This window comes from Cajanus cajan, chromosome 3 (genome assembly GCF_000230855.2).
Source record: "Cajanus cajan strain Asha chromosome 3, NIPB_CcT2T_4, whole genome shotgun sequence".
NCBI lineage: Eukaryota > Viridiplantae > Streptophyta > Magnoliopsida > Fabales > Fabaceae > Cajanus > Cajanus cajan.
The window spans coordinates 4,607,491-4,628,681 of record NC_138519.1 but is presented as its reverse complement, the minus strand read 5'-3'; the positions used below and the strand labels follow the sequence as shown (position 1 = coordinate 4,628,681).

At 33.7% G+C, this 21,191-nt stretch overlaps 1 protein-coding gene across 5 annotated transcripts in view; it reads right to left on the bottom strand.

The window, feature by feature from the left end:
• The window catches only part of LOC109805308 (uncharacterized), a 49,471-nt gene that overhangs the window by 23,945 nt on the left and 4,335 nt on the right, over positions 1-21,191 (bottom strand). For 2 of the 5 annotated variants that reach the window (XM_083070251.1, XM_029271878.2), the window contains exons 3-10: positions 17,411-17,516; positions 16,543-16,643; positions 12,612-15,546; positions 12,112-12,366; positions 9,981-10,688; positions 8,991-9,815; positions 7,653-8,351; positions 6,603-7,397 (exon numbers count right to left, since the gene is read on the bottom strand). In XM_083070251.1, coding sequence (XP_082926377.1) covers positions 6,603-7,397; positions 7,653-8,351; positions 8,991-9,815; positions 9,981-10,688; positions 12,112-12,366; positions 12,612-15,506 — 6,177 coding nt within the window. In that variant the 5' untranslated portion in view covers positions 15,507-15,546; positions 16,543-16,643; positions 17,411-17,516. The remainder of the gene's footprint in view (positions 1-6,602; positions 7,398-7,652; positions 8,352-8,990; positions 9,816-9,980; positions 10,689-12,111; positions 12,367-12,611; positions 15,547-16,542; positions 16,644-17,410; positions 17,517-21,191) is intronic. The other 3 variants (XM_083070253.1, XM_083070252.1, XM_029271875.2) reach the window with 3 other exon arrangements.

The following is a 21,191-nucleotide window of genomic DNA, read 5'->3' as shown; positions in this document are numbered from 1 at the left end:
CTTTAAATTAGCTTCGGAAAACTAATTTATGAAAGTGTTATAATTTTAACACTTTCAGAAAAGGAGTTCTAAAAAGAGGGAAATTTTGGGAAAAAAAATAAAATATAATAGAGATGTATAAATAAAAGTGGGAGGTAAAGTTTAAAGGTGTGTTTGTGTGATGGGATAGTGGTAGTGATAATAACAACAATGATGATGGTAGAATAGACGTTAGTGGTGGCAAAGATGTTGCCACCGACGATGGTGACAGTGCTAATGGTGGTGATATGATATCAGTGGTGGTGGTGGTGCTAATGGCAGTGGTACAAGTGCTGCCGATGGTGGTGGTAGTGGCCGCCATAAGCCAACACAGTGAGCTTCATAGTTAGATTTCATTTTTCTTCTTGCTATAGATTCACCTTAATGAGGTAAGGGAGAGTGAGACTATCTTGTTCATGATATAGTAACGATTGTGGATAGAGGGGTAGGTTGTTCCTCCTTATAATTGTTCAACATTGCAAAGCTTGTTGAAAAGGGCTTTGAAGACATTTTTTTAAGACAATTTGTGTTTGATCAAAGATGCAAAAGGCAAAGACATATTTATGGTGAAAATTAGGCTAAAATCTATGCTTAAAATTTGATGGAGGAGGAGCAAATAACTTTTTCAAGAATGACCGACAATGTTGAATTATGGTACAAACTTAGAAATTTCTTTGTTGAACTTTTATAAATGCCGAAACATAAGAAAATTACTTGATGAAAAGATGGCTGAATGTGTGGCTTATCAATATGGAAAGAAAATTAGAGGACTATTTCCTCAAGCAGCATGGAGAGCAACATGCAAGTTGCATAGCATGATGTTGGAGAACCTTAAAGAGTATCATCTTTGAAATTGAATGGTAATAAATACTAAATTACATATTTACATTTATTGATTCTTACACCAGATTTGTTGGATTTATTTATTTAAAGCATTGGTGGGGAATCAAGGTTAGTACAAGAAGATAGATAATAAGAAAGAATATGTGGATGACACTTTTGACAAATTTTGTAAGGAAGCTCACATCGAGCACCAACAAGCTGCATATTACACCCTCATAACAAAATGGTGTAAGTTTAAGAAAAACTAAAAGTATCAGAGGTGACAAGGTGCATGTTACATGAAAAGGGGTTACTAGAGAAGTTGTGGGAAGCTACAAACCCTGCAATATTTTATTTGAATAGGCTTCAAACCAGTGTTCTAAATAGAAAATCTCCATTTGAATCCTGGTTTGGGTACAAACCAGATTTACATCTAAATTGTTTTGATTGTGTTTATTTCTCTTATGTTCCAATGGTTAAAGGGAACAAACTCCATAAAAAGGCAAAACTCAGTTTTCATAGGATATAGCAAAACTTCCAAAGCACTTCAAAATGGAAGAATTCTAAAAAGTAGAGTCTAGAGATGTCAAATTCTTGAAGAAAAAACAATGAAGCTAGGAGGTTCAACAAAGAAAGAATTACCAAAAATTCCACAACATATAGTAATAGGCACGATGCCCTTGGGTGAAAATTTATGAAAGAAGCAATGTTGTCATCCTAGATCCTAAAGAATTCAAATAAGCTATGAAGAATGACAAGTGGATTCAAATAAGCTATGAAGAATGTTCCCTTTACAATTACATTAAATTTCTACTACTAATTTCTGAACAAATTCTTTTCCCAATTAACATCAAATTGAACTTGAGTAAGGATTGCGCAAGTCCCTATAAATTCTATACTTGGACTTTGTCCATTTTACTACTTGTCAATTTTGATATGCTAGACAAAACTGTTAGAAGTTAAGATTTTTCTAGATACTTTAAGAAAATATTAAATATTTATGTCTGTTTGTATCTTAGTTGCATTTGGTGTGGTTAGGTATAATTAAGTGGAAATCCATATTTCAAGAGATTTGTTTGTTGCTTGGACAAATGTTTAGGTAAAAAGGAGTGTTTATCTTTATTTTGTGGAGATTTACTGTAGCATATGATATGCATATCAGAAATCTCTCTTGTCATATATTTGATGTAATGCAACTCTACGGAGAGTGTGGAAATGAATAATGAAATTGTGTAACCACTTTTCTTCCTTTCATTGAAACAAAAAAAAAAAACCAGAAACTCAACTTCTCTGTTCCAGTTTTTTTCTGTTTCAACTTCTCTGTTCTGGTTTTTCTTAACATGGTATCAAAGCTCCATTGATCTTTTAGGGTCTGTGAGGGAGAAAGAAAAAAAAATCTGAAAAACAGAGGGCCTGTGAGTGAGTGAAAACCAACCAGAAAACCTGTATCAGAACACCCACCAAAACCAGAATGGCTTCCGGTAGCAGCTCTTTACCTCCACCTCCAGTTTTTGCTGGAGAAAATTATGATTTGTGGGCTGCAAAGATGAGAACTTATCTCAGAGCTCAAAGTTTGTGGGAAGTGGTGGAAAATGGAAGCAATCCAGCTCCTTTACCAGACAACCCAACTATGGCTCAGATAAGATTTCACAATGATGAAGTGGCTAAAGAAGGCAGAGCACTTGCCATCATACAAGCAGCTGTTCATGACGATGTTTTTATCAAGATTTTGAATCTTGATACAGCAAAAGAGGCTTGGGACAAACTCAAGGAGGAGTTCCAAGGCAGTGAAAGAACAAGGAGGATGAAGGTGCTGAATCTGAGAAGAGAATTTGAAGCAATCAAAATGAAGGAGTCTGAAACAGTGAAGGAGTTTTCTGATAGGCTCTCTAAGGTGGTTACACAAATCAGATTGCTAGGTGAAGAACTTAGTGATCAAAGAGTTGTGGAGAAAGTCTTGGTTTGTCTTCCTGAGAGGTTTGAATCAAAAATCTCATCTCTTGAAGAAAACAAGGATTTTTCTCAAATATCACTTGCAGAACTTGTGAATGCTCTGCAAGCTACTGAACAGAGAAGGTCTTTAAGAATGGAAGAAAATGTTGAAGGTGCTTTTGCAGCTAACACCAAAGGCAAAGATCAAGGCAGCAATAGCTTTGGTAAAAAGCCATTTGGTGGGAAAAAAGGCAAAGGGGTTGTTGCTGTTGAAACTCCCTCAGGTACCAAGTATATTTATGATGTTTTGTTTGTACCGGAGATAAATCTAAACCTTTTAAGTGTGGGGCAAATGCTTGAAAAGAATTATGTTTTGCATTTTGAAGATATGAAGTGCAAAATAATTGATCCTTCTGGATGTGAATTAATGACTATTAGAATGAGAGATAAAAGTTTTCCAATAGAATGGAAACAAACAGCCATGCATGCTTTTCCAAGTGCAGTAAATGATTCTTTCTTATGGCATAAAAGACTTGGACATTTTAGCTACTCTACTTTAAAGCGTATGAGTTCAAATGACTTAGTTAAAAATCTGCCTGCAATCCAAGATAATGCTAATTTGTGTGATGTATGCCAATATGGAAAGCAAAGGAAACTACCATTTCCAAAAGAAGCTAGCTGGAGAGCCACTGAAAAATTACAACTTGTACATACTGATGTGTGTGGTCCAATGAGCACAACATCTTTAAATGGCAGCAAATACTTTCTGCTATTTATAGATGACTATACAAGAATGAGTTGGGTGTTTTTCTTAAAGAAAAAGTCAGATGTATTTGCCAATTTTCTGAAGTTCAAGTTTATGGTTGAAAATGAGACTGGACTTCAAGTTAAAAGACTAAGATCCGATAATGGAACTGAATACACAGCAGGAGAGTTCAAAAAATTCTGTGAGCAGGTTGGAATTCAGCATCAATTAACTGTTCCTTACACTCCTCAACAAAATGGAGTGAGTGAAAGGAAGAACAGAACAGTTATGGAAATGGCAAGGTGTTTGCTCTTTGAAAAGGGCCTTCCTAAAACTTTTTGGGCTGAGGCTGTTAATACTTCAGTATACTTACTGAATTTGTTGCCCACTAAAGCCTTGAAGGGTAACACACCATTTGAGGCATGGCATGGAAGAACGCCTTCAGTAGAGCATCTCAAAGTTTTTGGCTGTGTGTGTTATGCTCTTGTTCCAGAAGTGAAAAGAGATAAATTGGATCAGAAATCTGAAGTTGGTATTTTCTTGGGGTACAGCAGTTACTCTAAAGGTTATAGAATTTATAATCCAGCAACAAAGAAGATTCTTGTCAGCAGAAATGTCAAGTTTGATGAGCTATCTAGATGGAATTGGGAGAAATCCAAAGCAGAAGCCTCAAACAAAAGGCAACTTGAAGTTGACAATCTCCAAGAACAAAATTCAGAAAGTGAAGAACAAAATTTGGATGATGATGATTTTCCAGTTAGAGGCACAAGAGATCTAGCTGAAATTTACGAAAGGTGTAATGTTGCTGCACTGGAACCAAAAGAATATGCTGAAGCTGCTGAACTTGAAGGTTGGAGAGTTGCTATGCAGGAGGAGATGAATATGATCGAGAAAAATAATACCTGGCAGCTTGTGGACAGGCCAATTAATCAAAAGGTAATTGGTCTTAAGTGGGTTTATAGAACCAAACTTAATTATGATGGTTCTGTAAACAAACTTAAGGCTAGATTGGTTGTTAAAGGCTATCATCAACAGTATGGAGTTGATTTCTTAGATACATTTGCTCCTGTGGCAAGACATGATACAATCAGAATGCTAGTGGCATTGGCAGCAAAATTTGGTTGGAAGATCTATCATTTTGATGTGAAGTCAGCCTTTTTAAATGGTTTTCTTGAAGAAGACATCTATGTTGATCAACCTGAAGGTTTTCAAGTTAAGGGAAGTGAAAATAAAGTCTACAAACTCCATAAAGCTCTTTATGGGTTGAAACAGGCACCAAGGGCTTGGTATACCAGAATTGATAATTACCTTTTGCAAAAAGGCTTTGAAAGAAGTGAAAATGAAGCTACTCTGTATGTAAAAAGGTCCCAGAATGAAGTGAAGCTCATTATATCATTATATGTTGATGATATGCTGGTCATAGGGAGTGATTTTGATTCCCTTAGACAATTCAAGCATGATATGGAGAATGAATTTGAAATGTCAGATTTGGGACAAATGAATTATTTTCTTGGAATGGAGATATACCAATGTGATGCAGGAATCTTCATTTCCCAAAGAAAATATGTCTTGGAGATATTGAAAAAGTTTCATATGGAGAAATGTAAACCAGTGGACACTCCACTTGTTATAAATGAAAAGCTATCACTTAATGATGCTATTGCTAAAGTTGATGCTTCTTTATATAGAAGCTTAATTGGAAGTTTGTTGTATCTCTCAGCCACCAGACCTGACATAATGTTTGCTGCTAGTTTGCTGTCCAGGTTTATGCATTCCCCTAGTCAAGCTCATTATGGTGCAGCAAAACGAGTTTTGAGGTATTTAAAGGGTACAACTGATTATGGTTTGTGGTTTCTACAAAATGAGAGTGGAGAGCTTCAAGGATATGCTGATAGTGACTGGGCAGGTAGCATAGATGATTCCAAGAGCACCTCTGGCTATGTTTTCTCATTTGGGAGTGGTGTCTTCACATGGAATTCAAAGAAACAAGAAGTAGTGGCTCAATCCTCTGCTGAAGCTGAGTATATTTCAGCTGCAGCAGCTGCAAATCATGCTATTTGGCTTAGAAAAATTTTGTGTGATGTGAAACAACATCAAAATGAGGCTACTATCATATGGGTTGATAATAAATCAGCCATTGCAATTGCAAAAAATCCTGTCCAGTATGGTAGAACCAAACACATCAAAGTGAAATATCATGCCATCAGAGAAGCAGAAAAATCAAAGGAAGTCAGCTTGAAGCATTGCAGCTCTGAGAATCAAATTGCAGACTATGACCAAAGCTCTCTCAAAGAGCAAGTTTGAAATGCTAAGATCTAAGCTTGGAGTATGTAAGAAAAATCTCAAGGAGGAGTGTTAGAAGTTAAGATTTTTCTAGATACTTTAAGAAAATATTAAATATTTATGTCTGTTTGTATCTTAGTTGCATTTGGTGTGGTTAGGTATAATTAAGTGGAAATCCATATTTCAAGAGATTTGTTTGTTGCTTGGACAAATGTTTAGGTAAAAAGGAGTGTTTATCTTTATTTTGTGGAGATTTACTGTAGCATATGATATGCATATCAGAAATCTCTCTTGTCATATATTTGATGTAATGCAACTCTACGGAGAGTGTGGAAATGAATAATGAAATTGTGTAACCACTTTTCTTCCTTTCATTGAAACAAAAAAAAAAAACCAGAAACTCAACTTCTCTGTTCCAGTTTTTTTCTGTTTCAACTTCTCTGTTCTGGTTTTTCTTAACAAAAACACTAAAAAATAAACAAAAGCAAATAACATATGCAAGTGGCTCTATGGTTCAGTATTTATTTATTCAAAGTAAACCACTAATATTTCCATTGAGATAACATAAAAAAATGTATTCAATTAAACAATGATAGAAGTTATTAATATAATAACAAGCTACTAACAAATTATTGAAATATTGAAATCACAACAGTAAGGAAATTTATAAGATGCAAATATGTTGTAGTAATGCCACAATGGATCAAAACTCAAAAGAGAGATATGTTTGGATAAGGCTGGTTTATGAAATTAAATTTACACAAAAGTTGAAATCATAATTATTTGATTCAGAAGTGTTTACCTGTAGTAGAAACTTCTTTTTTACTGAGTTGTTAAGATCATCATAGAAGACCAATTGATCATTTGACTTGATCAATCCTGCACAGAAAAATTCCATCTTGGGGCAATTCCATATGTCCACTTGTATCAAAGAGGGTAACTGCAGAGTTTCATTGCCTGAATAAAAGCATTCCAAGCTTGATAAAAAGTTTAGATCTATGCTGTATAACCGCTCTAGTTTGATTTCCCCAGTTGTTTCATTTGGCTCTTTTGCCACTATTTTTTCTATTGATTCGCAACTCCAGACTTTGATATGCTCAAGGTGTACTAACTTTTTTGCTGCTGAGGATGTGAATAAATACTTCAATCCATGACAGTGGGATATGTTCAGTTCTTTCAGATGGGAAAATGACACTACAGAAGAAGTAGAATCCACTAAAGTTGTCAAATGAGGACAGTCAAAAACATTGAATTTGTGGAGCTTCTCACAAATCATGTTTAAACATGGTAAATCCTCTGACCCGATGGACTTGAGGTCCCATACACGTCTCAGTCTCAGTATTTTCAAGTGTGTAAGCATGCCATGTTCGGGGATGCGAAAAACATCAAGACAACTGCAAGATTGTATACTCATTTCTTTTAAATTGGGTGCCTTCTGGATTAATTGAATGGGCAAAATGGGCTTCTCACTGTCATTCTCATCAACATCGAAGAACAGGTCAATATAATTTAAATGTTCGAGGTTGGCCATAAGCATTGAACTTAACACCAATGTGTGTTCCCAGTCAAGTGACAGTTCCTCAAGGTTGACAATATTCTAGTCAAAGCAAAACAATTAAAAAATAAAGAACTACGTATTAGAAGAAGAAACTTAATTTTCTTTTTTTGTCTAAATTACATGTTGCTGATTCGCATAAACTTCTAAATAAGTATTTATAGGAGAAAAAAATAGAAAAGACAAAATGAATTAATTTTCTTTCATAAGTTAAAATTATTTTATGTATAAAATAAAATCAACTTTTAAAGAAGTTAAATAAGAAAGCTTCTGTAAATTAGAGGATTTGTTACTTACCTTTAGGGCCAAGGAATGGCGTTGTATGTCAGCACTTTTAAATAGCTTCAACTTTGGGCAATCAAACACTAATAATTTATATAACACAGGACATTTCAGGGTGAATGCTTCAGGGTAAAAGTAAATGAGCTCTGGTAGGTCAAAAAGAATCAGTGTAGCTAAACAAGGGAACACAAACTTTTGTGTTACATCCGCTGCTGCATCTTCTTCCTTCCCCACAATTTCTAGCAACCCATCACAATATTCTATTTCAAGTTTGTCAATCTTCTTAAGATTTTTGGCCACAGCCACAGGAAACACAGTTTTAAGGTTTTCACAGTCACTAACAGACACTACTTGAAGATTTTGAAAGCTTTGAGCTCCTTTACCATTACTCTCCCACACATGCATAAGCATCGATAGCCCTTGTAAAGTCAATTTCTGCAGTTGGGATGTTGTTCCTCCAACCTCTGTGTCATTCATGCCAAAAATAACCTTTACATTGGAGCAATCTCGTACTTCCAGTTCTTTTAAGCTCTCCAAATAAAGAAGAATATTAGATGGAATTACACATGGTTGAATATCACTGTTCTCCAACTTCAAAATCTTCAAACTATAAAACCAACTATGAATATTTTGCGGATCAACTCCACCTTGCCAAACTTGTCGGAGCTCAGGATGTTTGGAAAGACTCATATCCTCCATGCCTTCAAAACATTTCTGCAAATATCACGAATAATTCACCGTCAGATATATCATATTCCAGTCAATCAATTAATTGTCATTCCTTTTCCCTTATTATCTTCTATATACTTTGATGATTATAAATTACTCATTTTTTATTTTAGATTTTATAAAAGAAAATTCAAAATGTTCCTGAAATATGATTTGTTTTTTCACCATTGGTCCTTGTAATGGAAATTTTTAATTTGACTAACATTTACTAATGTCAGTAAGTATCATTTCAGCAAATGATAACATCATAAAAAGTGTCATGTCAATAATGTTACATCATTAAAAGTATAACAAAAATAAAAAATTACACGGACTACATTTCTAATTTAGAAATAGTCCACTTTTGATCTTTATCAGTACTAAAAAGATCACAAAAAAGGGATTAAAAATAAAAATCTTTCCAAATTACCAAGAGACAAAAAGTAAATTTGGCCCAAATTTGAAGGGAAAAAATTATTTAAGCCAAGGTATTACTAATTTGCACTTGACTGTAATTTTTAATTCATTTTTACCATATTTTTTATTAACAAAACTTATTTATTGATTTCTCACTCGGTGCTTTCAACAGATCATATAAAAATATACTTTAAGAAAAATAGTAATTCATCAATAATAGATATGTACCCGAATCTTGTATACATGTCGTATGGTAGCATTTAAATCACCTTCCCAATATAATCTTTTTTCCTCCTCTCCATGTGTAACACATATTTGTCGTAAATTTGGTGTCTTGTTGACTTGTTCAGAGAACGTGAACATTTCCATCTTGCAACATGCACTTGCAACAACTTTTTCCAAGGAAGGAAACTCAATGGCACAACAATTGGAGCTACAGAAACTTTCAAGTTTATGCAAAGATACTAGCTCTATTTCCTTCAATTGTCTGAAAATAATATGTTCTAATTCTTCATTTTCTTGCTCTGACACAATGGTCTCCATCGATTCACATTGAATTACCTTCATGGTTGTGAGTTGAAACAAGCTTTTTGCTGTTGATGGTGTCATTAAATAACTTAGTTCTTTACAATTAATCACTTCCATATTTGTCAAGCAAGTGAAAGATACTGAGGAAGGCGCAATGGTGTTCAGACATGGACATTCCTTTAAAATCAAGCACTCTAACCTTTGAAACAGTATTGTGTCTTCTTCAAAGCCTATCATCTTAAGTGAAGGTAAGTTCATTAGCTTCAAGCTTTTGAGCTTTGGAACGATCCCTGACTTTTCTTCATCATGGCTTCTTGGAGGCACTAACTGCTCAAAGAAACAATTACTCAACAATAGGCTTTTCAGATTAGGATTTCTGTGGAGGAAAAAATATAGAATCTTTGTATCCACTAGTCTAGATAATTGAAACTCTTCTAATTTGTGCATTGGGTAGTTCTCCATATATGTCATTAATCTATTTGCATTGTGAGACTCTATTTGCATGGACTTCAAGGTGTAGAATACCTAATGACAGATGAAATTAAGAAAGGCAAGTTAATGTAAAGTAAAAATTGAAAATACATCTTCCATGTACTTGAGAAATTTGTCTTATTTTCTCCTATTGTAGTTTCCATTCTATCTCTATAAATTAGAAAGAATGCATGGGAGCTAGAAGGATGATTATAATACCTCTTCGGTTAAGAAGACTGGTTTTATTTCTCGATTTTCATTTTCTCCTCTGAAAAGTCTGAGCTTACGACAAAGTTCCACAGACAAGTTATTCAGTGTTGAACAATGTAACTTATGTGTCCCCTCATAGAACCTCTCAAGGTTTGGTAGTTTCAAAAATCTGGCTGTGGTTAGTTTAGGAAATTCAAATGAAATAATACTCACATTATTTGTTTCTCCCCTGGAAACAATTTCCTTCAACTGACCACAATTCCAGACCTCAAGGTATTCGAGTTTTTTAAGACCCGTGGCTATAGAAAATGGAAATATATGATCTAAGTTGAGACATTCTTGTACCCATATCTTTCTCAAATTTTTGAAGTTAAGAATCCCTTTTGGGTCTTCGTTCCATACATGCTCCAATTTTGGCAGTGCTTCTACATGAACATTTTGCAAGTTGGTCTTATCCTCAGGATCACGTTTTTCACAACCTTTGAGGTCAAATATCTCTTTCATTGACTTGCAATTAGTAACCTTCAAGTTACATAGACTCTGAAATCTTCCAACCATGTAAGAAGGAAAAACATTTTGAAGTTTATTACACCCCTCAATGATCAATGCATCCAATTCTCCAAAGGAATATGAAGGAAATTTTTTATGCCATATCTCTGTCAATTTCTTCATGCTTCTCAAGTTGATAATCTTCAACTTCGGAAAGATGCTTTCCTGCTTTGTTCACCATTTTCATAATTAAATTAACAACTATATTAGAGAAAATCATAGCAAATCAAAAAAAAGAGAGAGAGAGAAAAAAAATATATAACTTTCATTATAAAACTATATTTAATTTTGAAGTCAAAGGAATTTATGAATAACAATATTGTGAACCCTATGACCATGGTATGCTTTCAAAGGCCATATACTGTTATGAAATCTATTTATCCATTCAACGATTTATAAATTTTAAAGTGCAAAAATATGATGACATCTAAGCTAACTTTTTTTTTTGTCATATCAACATTTTGATTGATGTGTCATAGATAGGTTCAACACTTTACTTTCTTACTTTGTCTTCACCATTTTAATTTACATTCACATCAACAATTCTTAATTTTTTAATTATCCAAATAAATAAATAAAAATTAATAGCTACATTATACAAAATATCTATCAGTTACCCAATGTAAAAAACTTATCTCATCAATATAAAATTTTCAATAATTTTTTGTTAACGTATTCAAAACATATCATATCCTAAGTATCCAAGCTTCATAAGAGCATCTGCAATGGGGGTTGCTTATAAGCAACTCCCTGTGCCACATCACTGCCAAATCAGCACTGGCCCATTTTATGGGTTGCTTAAATTTTAGCAGAGTTGCTTCTTAGGATAGTTTGTACAAAATCTTATCTTAAAACTTTGCTACTCTTAGAATGTAGGTTTAGTTCTAACACAACCTACAAAACCGACTTGTAAAGTAAGGGTTTCCCTCTACTTATATACTCTTTGTTGGTTTTATCTTTAGTCAATATGGGACTTGGATTTTTCCCAATATACTCTCTCACGCCCAGCACTATTAGGCTTGGTGCATAAATGAATGGTATGTAACCTTATTTAATGATCTAAAATAGGTAAGACTTGAGTTTTTCCAATACACCTACTTATGCCAAACACTATTGGATTTGGTGCATGTATAAATGGCAGTGGCTCTTTTTAGCTAATTTATGATGCTTTGATACCATCTTTAAAAAGTGGATTATAGGTATAACTCAACTTTACAAAACCGGCTTGTAAAGTGAGGGTTACACCCACTTATATACTTTGTTAGTCTTATCTCCCAAGCTCTAAGATCGAGAGCTCTAATACTAAGTTGAACAGAAGGAAATTGTATATTAACTGTGTGTTGTACATTCCCTAATCTCCTTTTTTATAGAATAAATGACTATGCCTAAAAAAGGAAATGACAATAATAAAGAAATGGGGAAACAAATATCTCAAGATATTTAAAGATATTTTAGATGTCTAAATATCTATGATATTTACAACAGTTAATGTACACCAAAAACAAATGGTGTATTATATAAGAAATGTGGGCATCAGTTACATACCAAAATGAAGAATTAGAAGATGTATTATATAATCCAAGCAACATACCTCAGTTTCAATTTTACTAACTTCCCTTTCAATAAATATTCTCTCCATCATTCCACATTCACTTACGGAAAGGCTTTGAAGATTCATCAGATTTTTGGACATTGAAAGGGATAGTAGGTATGTCATATTCCCACAATCATTCACGTCCAAGTGCATCAAATTTTGAAAGTAAGGTCTTGATGGGGGTTGGTCACTCCATATTTTTTGGATTTTGATTGAGGACAGCTCCATTCTCTCTAATTTGGAAATTACAACCTGCAATGACAAACACATATAACTAGTGTGTTGATTCAATTCAAAGCTAAAGAAATTGATTTGATTTTTTTCAGGTTAATATACCATACAGGAAAAAAAATGGTTAGATAGAGACTAATATATAGCCAACTAACAAAAAAAATTTGAAGTTACTCTACCTTCTTGATTTTAACAAGTAGTATCAAATATATGAAAGTTCAAAATATAAAAGGTAAACCAAATCGACATGATAATTTTTAGCACACCTTTTCATGAAAGAGTTCACTGGGTTCCCTATTCTGCACTTGTTCTCCTGTTGATTCACCAAGGTTGTAGAATCCAATAAATTCAGACAAAGATTGTAGCTTCAAAGAGCGTAGTTCAGGAAACGTAATTTGGTCTTTAATGTCTTGCCTTTCCATGGTAACAATCACCTTCAAAGAGTTACACTCAGAAACTTCAATTGTTTCAAGGGCAGAAACATGCTTAATCATAGAAGAGAAAAATACATCCTTTAATTGAGCACACATCTTAAGCTTGATGATTTTCAATTTCGAGAGTGAATCATTTATAAGTTGACTGTGGCATATATGCTCCATGTTGTTGACTTCATAGAGAAACAATGACTCTAATTTGGGAAATGCTTTCACAAGATGTTTTTTGTTCTTTGAGTTGATGATGGACTTAACTTTCGAGTTCCTTACAATGGACAAATATTTTAAATAAGGAAATCCTTCACGATTCAATTCATAGAAAATATCTTCAACATCATTTAGCTGTCCCAACAACAAATTCTCAACTCTTTCGAACAATATTTTGATGTCCTTTTGATAATGAATGTTAAAGCCTTTTTCTAGTTGAAGTGCCAAATATCTTAATGCGTCACACGTCTCTGGCATCTTGAAATCCCACACTGGCCAATATGCATTGAAATCTCTAATGACAATCTTGTATCTATCCAACTTGTCAAAGAACAACTTCTTAGGCAAATGAGTAACTTTTGGGATCTGTATGTCTAGTGCCGTTAACTGACTCAATTTCCACAATTCAGAAAGACTAGCATTTCCACTTTGGTTTCCTTGTCGTCCTTCATCATTCCATTGAATCGGGCTATTTCCCACATACAACCCTTCCAAACAAGTCAAACTTGATAATACATCAGCAGGAATCTCTTTAAGTTTAAAACAATTAGTTATGTCAAAAATTTGTAGCTTAGCTAACTGCCTCAATTGATCAGGCAAACATTCAATGTCAGATCCTGATAAACTAAGAACCCGTAATTCCTTCAACTCTCCTAGGATAGATATATTCTCTCCTAGCTTGCATCGCTCCAAACAAAGCATTCTGAGTTTAGTTAAGCATTTAATTGATGAAGGTAAGGGTGATAGATAAATGCCGGTCAATTTCAACACCCGGAGTTCTTTCATTCCATTAAATATCCAATCTGGTATTCTCAGACGTGGATCTTTATTGTCAAGATGGAAGATTCTAAATTTGAAACAGTTTATTCCTTTAGGAAAATCCTCTATGATGTCAGTCACATCGCAATGCTGTAAGGAAATAGTAGTGTACCTTTTAAGCTTGTCCTTATCCGGCCATTCATCTAGTTTTTCCTTTGTTAGGGCAAATGCAGGCATCTTCTGAGATGCTATTGACAAAGCCGCATCACGGATAATATTTTGCATGGTGAAACATTTGCTTGAAAAACTATCAGACAACAAACTCAACTCTTTCAACTTTCCAACCAACTCATGTACTCTGTTTCTAGCTTCCCGAACAGTGTCAATTCCTTGAAGTAAACCCAAACCAATGCAGTATCTCACCAAGTCAGTAATTAATGCATCCTGACCCATGCAAGCACAAATTAAGAAAGTCTGCTTGAGTTCCTCGTTCTCTAGAAGATCGTAACTCAATTTTGTAGAAAACTCTGATATTGTCAAGTTTTGCCTTTCAAGCTCCAGATATGCATCATGCCACACCGTAAGGCTCTTATATTTTAATGCCTTTGCAGTTGTTATAATTGTCACAGGAAGCCCTTTACACTTGATGGCAATTTGAGCTGCTAAGGTTTCATACATATAATGTCCACCACGTAGTCCAGCAATGGTCTTAAACATCGTCTTTGCATCATTTTCCATTATTGCTTTTACACGAAAAATTTGAATTCTTTTCCAGTTTGTCTGACTTAACAAAACTTGTTCATTGTCAGAAATCATCAAAATTTTGCATCCTTTGTATCTAGCAAGAGGTTCCTCTATCTTCATGAAAGTGGAAGTATCAAATTCATCTGTTTTCATTGCAGAACTGTGGTGGGCCGAAGGGTTTTTCATTTTGTGATTCATGTGGCTACCGTCATTGTTCTCATACGGAATTCCCAACGCATTGAAGTCCAAATTGACCAGCATATTATCTAGGACTATAAGGGTTCTCTGCTTTGGGTTCTTTAATCTCTCCCGCAAGCGAGCTGCTCTTCCACTCTCAGATTCCTCTTCAAATTTCATCCCCAACATGTCAGCAATTTGCCCTTGAATTCTGTGTATGTCGAGATGACTTGTTACATTCACCATAATCACCACGTCAAACATGTTGCCTTTTACTTTCTCAGCTAGTTCTCTGATTAAACTAGTCTTGCCCACGCCACTCCAACCATAAACTCCAATCCCTCCAACATTCGAGTCTTTCAATGCAGCCATAATATCATACATAGTTTGATTTCTCGAGGCAATGCTCTCAAGATCATCAAAGAAATACGAGCTAAACCAATTACCAGTTTGCAGTAGTTCATTAACCCTCCCTGTAAGATCAATTACTCTTCTGCTTAGACGATACCTTATCCCGGGTCTAGGAAGGTGATCAATGGAACACATGGCATGTGGATGGTCTTCAGATTCATCTTTGGAGAAATCCTCATAGTCACGAATGATCCCATCTACCTTTTCTAACCATGTAATGACTTCATCGCGAATAGCTCTCCCAATCCTTTCATCCTCGTCAACTCTATGTTGCAACTTGTTTCTCACTTCCTGCAGATTATTAATGCCTTTGTCTAGTTCTCCAACTCTGATTTCATAAGGCCGAAGTTGATACAGTAGTGGCTTTAGATATGGCAATACCGACTTTAGATGTGGCAATAGCTTGAAAACAAATCCTATACACTCCATACTTAATTGATTTTTCTCCCGCCATCAACTACATCTTTACCTGTATGTTAATACCGAGTAATCAAATATCAGAATGTTTGAACACATTTTTGTTTCCAGTAACTTAGTTTTTATGTTAGTTTAAGTCTCTGCTATCAATAATATTAATATGTTAAAACACTCGATTCATATGGTACAATCATTTAAAATAAACTGATTAAAGTCAACTTTGAGGTAGAGAATTTAGGTAATTTGTAGGAGGTCTCAAATTCAAATCTCATTAATCATTATTGTCATTAGACCAAAAAAATCATTTAAAATAATACTATACTAGAGATGTCAAAATTTATACGAAATAGTTATAAGAACTAAGAAATTAATTTTAAAATATAAGGATTAAAACAAAATGGAGAACCTAGGGGTAATGATTGCTCACGAAGTTCAGCAGCTAAAATGGAAATCAATGTAGGTGTCAAAGGATGGATCTCATGCTATCACATCTCCTTTTTTTAGACAATGTGCTCTTATATTTGCCAAAGAGGTCTTTATAGAGGCTCAACTTGAAGAATTTAGAGAGTGAAAAGAAAGTAAAATGTTTGTATTGAATTCATCCCACTCACTATTTAAATAAAATCCATTGTTCTTTATTTTAATTAATGTGCTTCCTGATATGAAGGTTAGTGAAAGACTTGGAGCGTGTTTCTGATGATATCCACCATAGAATAATTTTTTGATATAAATGATCCTTATCCCTGTTTAGTTGTTTTACTTTTAACTGAATATAAATTTTATACGATTTTTCCTTCCAAAATAACAATCTACTCAAGGGAATTCAAAACACCTTAAAGGTCAGCACAAAAAACTAGCACGTCAACAAAAAACATGAAAAATAATCCAATGCGTCTCTTTGTTGAATCTATAAGATTGGCATGAACACAAACAACATTGAGAAGCAAATAATATAGAAATAGGTACAGGAGGAAATGTCATGGTAGGTTTTTCTTTAAACTAAAAATCAAATAAATAAAAGTTAGAAGTATTCAACAAAAACTGGTACCTGAATTATTCTTAACGATCTGGATCCTATTCGAAAAACAAAACCCCAATTGAAGCTGCAAGGATCTGCCTGAACAGCTCCACACTACAGTCCAAAACTACCTGTTTTTCATATACAAATGGATAAGCATGTTCTTTAAAAGAAGACCCTTTAAAGCATTGTACCCATTTACACGCAGAAGTGAAGCAGAAAGAGTACACACTACAATAAATATTACACATAGTGACATACAAAAAAGTGTCACTATAAGTATAATATATGTAGGTATATATTCATTTGACATATAGCTACATACAATTTTAGTGTTGATTTTGAATGAGATTTAACAACATATTTTGTGTGTCACTATAGCTTATACCCACATTTTTTAACAATATACCAATATATATTATATTTATTGTGTGGGTAAAAATAGTTTTTAATGACACATATTGTGTCACTATAGGATGTGTGTCACGCAATTTCCTTGTAGTGACAAATTCTTACAAACACATTGTTGTGACCCAATTATGATAGCTGTGGTAATCGGGATCATGATCACATACAACTCTACTACTCTTGTACAAACACACTGAATATCTAACAAACCTTAATCACCTAGACTAAGTTCAACATTGTTTTACTGCACAAAACTAAAGCTACCCCTTTTCACCAAAACTGTATTGCCTTTCACAAGCTACAAGGATAGGCTATAATCCACAAGTTATACATATCATATATGCAGTTAGCTATTATTTCTTCCATGACAATCGTATCATTTATTAACTAGATTATGAACACTACCCCTTTTGGATAACATCACAAATAGACTTAAAAAATAAAAAAGAGAATATCAAATAAAAATAATTAAATAAACAAACAAACTCACTTTGCGAATGAATAAGCGGGAAGACTGTATTTCAGAGATGAAAACAAATCAGGAGCACCGGTGACCACATGCACATCATGCCCCAAATGAATCAAATGCCGCGACACTATGCATTTATTCCAATTCAATATTCACATGGCATAACAAAACCAAAAAAAGAAAAAGAAACGACAACCACATGAAAGTAACACAGAAGGATTCAAACTTCATTTTATTAGTTGATCAAGGTCAAAACTGAAAACCCTGAAACAAAAGTTCAATTTTTAAAAAGAATGAGTGATCAATCAGCCCCGTTTGACAAAAATCGACGCAAAAACGGAAAAGGGAGTAACAGTAACTTCGAGAGATAGAGATATATATCTTAGTAACTGGAGTGGCATGACCAAAACACACAAAAGGCAAAAGAGGGTTAGCTTGAAGTTGGATGTGTGGTACTCTGACCACGGGAAGTTGAAGTTGAAGAATGTGTGGTACCCTCATCACTGATAAATTTTAAAAATAAAATTTCAGTAGTTGCAGTCAAAACCCGCCAATATGTATAACTATTGGTCAAAATATAGTTTTTTCCTCTATTTTGGTAAAAATAAAATAATACATGGGTAGATATTTAAAAGATTAATTACATTTTATATTAATATAAGATAATTGTATTATTTTACTCATAACTTTTAATCGAATAGATTATATCTCTAATAGATAGTTAAGACATGACATGGTGATGTGCATTGAAAAAATAAAACTAAAATAATGTCAAATCGTAGAAGATGGAAATTAGACTTTGTATATTTTTCTCCAACACAAACATTTTTCTTTTTGACAAATCCAACTATTACACTTAACTAAAACCAATTAATTGCATTTTTACTCCATGTTATTTTCATCTTTTTTCTTAGATTTTTTTTCATATTCTACATTTTGACATTTTTTTTTCATTTTTTTTTCACATGACAAATTATCATATTATGTAAGTGTTTATGTTATCACCTATTGAAAGGATGTGGCTCTCATAAATGTTACATAAACAAAAACTAATAGATTTTCAATGAAAGATTTAAAAAAGTTTAAAATTGTATAATCATAATTTTTGAGGGGCATAATTTGTTAACTGAAATTTTGAGACTAAAATTGCATAATTATCATACTTAAATGACCAAAAATTCATTTAAGTCTTACTTTAAAGAATGAGTGTGAAATGTTCAAAAAGAGAAGAGAAAAAATAAAAAGAAAATTAGAAGAGAACATATGGTTATATTGAAAGATGAAAATAAATAAAAGGTAAAATGTAATATTTCTTAAATTTAACGTCTTAATAACTACACTTTATGATATTTGGTATTACGACACCTCATATAATTTTTCATTAGTTAAAATCTATACTTTTTAGATATCAAATTGATTTTATGATCAATATTGTTTCCAGAAATCAACAAAAGAATCTTTAATGTATTTTGTTTTCACTTATACACATTTTAGAAAACCTTAAAAAAGTCATTCATCTTTAAATTATTGTAAGTTAAGCATGCTTAATGTGATGCCCCAAACTCCTTTTTTCTTTCTTCACCTTCACTTTCAGTTTTCTAATCCTTCTTCCATTTTCATTTCCTCAAAGGCTGAGCATTTCTGGTTGAAGGAAGTCCCAAGCTCCCAAGGTTAGAACATTCTTGTTCTTCTCTACAAGTTTCTTTTTTCTCGGACATGGTGGAGCTAGGGTTGCGGAGTTGAAGCTCTTTCTTCTTCCTCCTTTTCTTTCTGATGTAACTCAGAGTTTTTTCACTTTAATTTGAGGTTAGGGAAGCTTGTTTTTGGCTAGTAGAGCCTTAAATTCATGATGTTTGAGAATTCATTGTATGGTTGATAGATTTTGTTGCTTGAGAAGAAGAAAAATGGGGTTTTTAGAGAAATGGAAATGTGAGGTTCTTAAGTTGAAACATTGATTACATGTTGGTGTTTTATGTTGTTTTAGTTTATTTAAGTTGTGGAAATTGTTGGAAAACTGGTTGCATGTGTTGGGATTTGTTGGAAATGTAAGATTTGATGAAAAATCGAAGGGGTTTTTCGGTTGTTTGTTGTTTTCAATTTTTCGGGTGAGTCACAGGCATGACTGGTGATTCATGGTCGTGATCTCCTTGGTCTTCATAATAGTGTTGATAGAGTGAATCATGGGTGTGACTGGTGTGTCACGGTCGTAATTGACTCTGTTTGAGAATCTTCACTCCTTACTTTTGAAGGTTAAAGTGTAGATTAAGTTGTCAAGTTGATAAAGTTGAAAATCTATATGAAAGTTGAGTTAAAGTTGTAAATTGCTATGTTGTTAAAGTTGTTAAAGGATTTTTATAGTTGTATAGAATTTGCTAAGTTGTGTGTTGCCTATTGTTGATGGTGTTATGATGACATTGTGATATATAAGTTGTTTATGTCATAAAGTTGTTAAGTTGTATTAAGTTATTTTAAAGTTTTTAAGATAATTATTGTTGTAAGGTTGCATGAATGATGTCTATAGTTGTGAAGTCATTAAATTTGATATTATGATGACTAAGTTACTCAAGTTGTTTATTCAAGTTGATATTATGATGTCTATTGTTGTAAAGTTGTATAAAAATGTCTATTGTTGTAAAGTTGTAAAGTTGGGGACATATGGTGGAGATATATGTCCTATGTTGAGATACATAATACTAAGGTGATAAGTTGAAAGTTGTTTTTTTTGTAAAGTTGAATCCCTTAGTACTGTGCGGGCAGCATAGAAGTAGTTGGTCCATGTCATGGTTGAATGACCAATTTGAGTAAGGTATCTAGTTAGAGATGTAGCTTTTGACTAGGTATTGAAGGGTGCATGGTGCATAGTACTTGGAGGGTAGTGGGTGGACTAACTTCATATGTGGATTGGTAATGCAAGCCAAGGCCATGGTAGTCTCACACCCAAACCCTTATGCCTGACAGTAGTACTAGACCTCCGAGTCTAAGTGGCACACCTGAGCAATCAACTATTGTTGTCTATACCTAATTCTCTTTGGAGTTCCTAATGTTGTCCTATACCTGACCTGGTTAAGATAGGTTTAAAGTTGGATTTTGTAGGATTTATGCCACCTAGACTACTCAACCCTAGTTGTTGGAGATCTCCTAGTTGTATATGTGTGACGATGCATTAGTTGATGTTGCATATGATGTTGCATGGATGTTACTTATGTGGTTGCATTCAAGTTGTATATTATGTTGAATGTGTTGAAAATGTATTTATTTTTAGTTGATGTTGAAAGACGAAAAGTTGAATTCTATTATTGTTTATTGTATATTGACGTTGTTTTATGATGTTTATTGTTGTGAGTTTACCCTGGCTATTTCCTTTATGGTTGGGGCTGCAATAACCATACCTTGGCATAAGAGCAGATCAAGATTAGGTGCACTGGTGGATTGGGTTAGCTTCTTTTTGTTTGAGACTTAGTAGGAGAGTTGATGTTTTGTTAAGGTGATTGGTAGCAGTCAACTACCTAGTTGTTGTATAGGATATTATGTCATACTTTCAATTGTATATATATTATGAGACTTTTTATTTGTGTATTCTCATTATATATATAATTATTTAGCAGTGACATTTTTATTTTATGCATGTATCTGGACACTATAGACAGTGTGGGATCTAGCGAGTCATTACACTTTTATAGTATCAGAGCCACGTCGAGCCTTAGGAACACTCTGTGGGGGTGGACTTTATGTGCTTTTGTTGTGAAGTTGTTTCTTGTGAGGATATGTATCTTCTATATTCTTAATAGCTTTAATTGATATA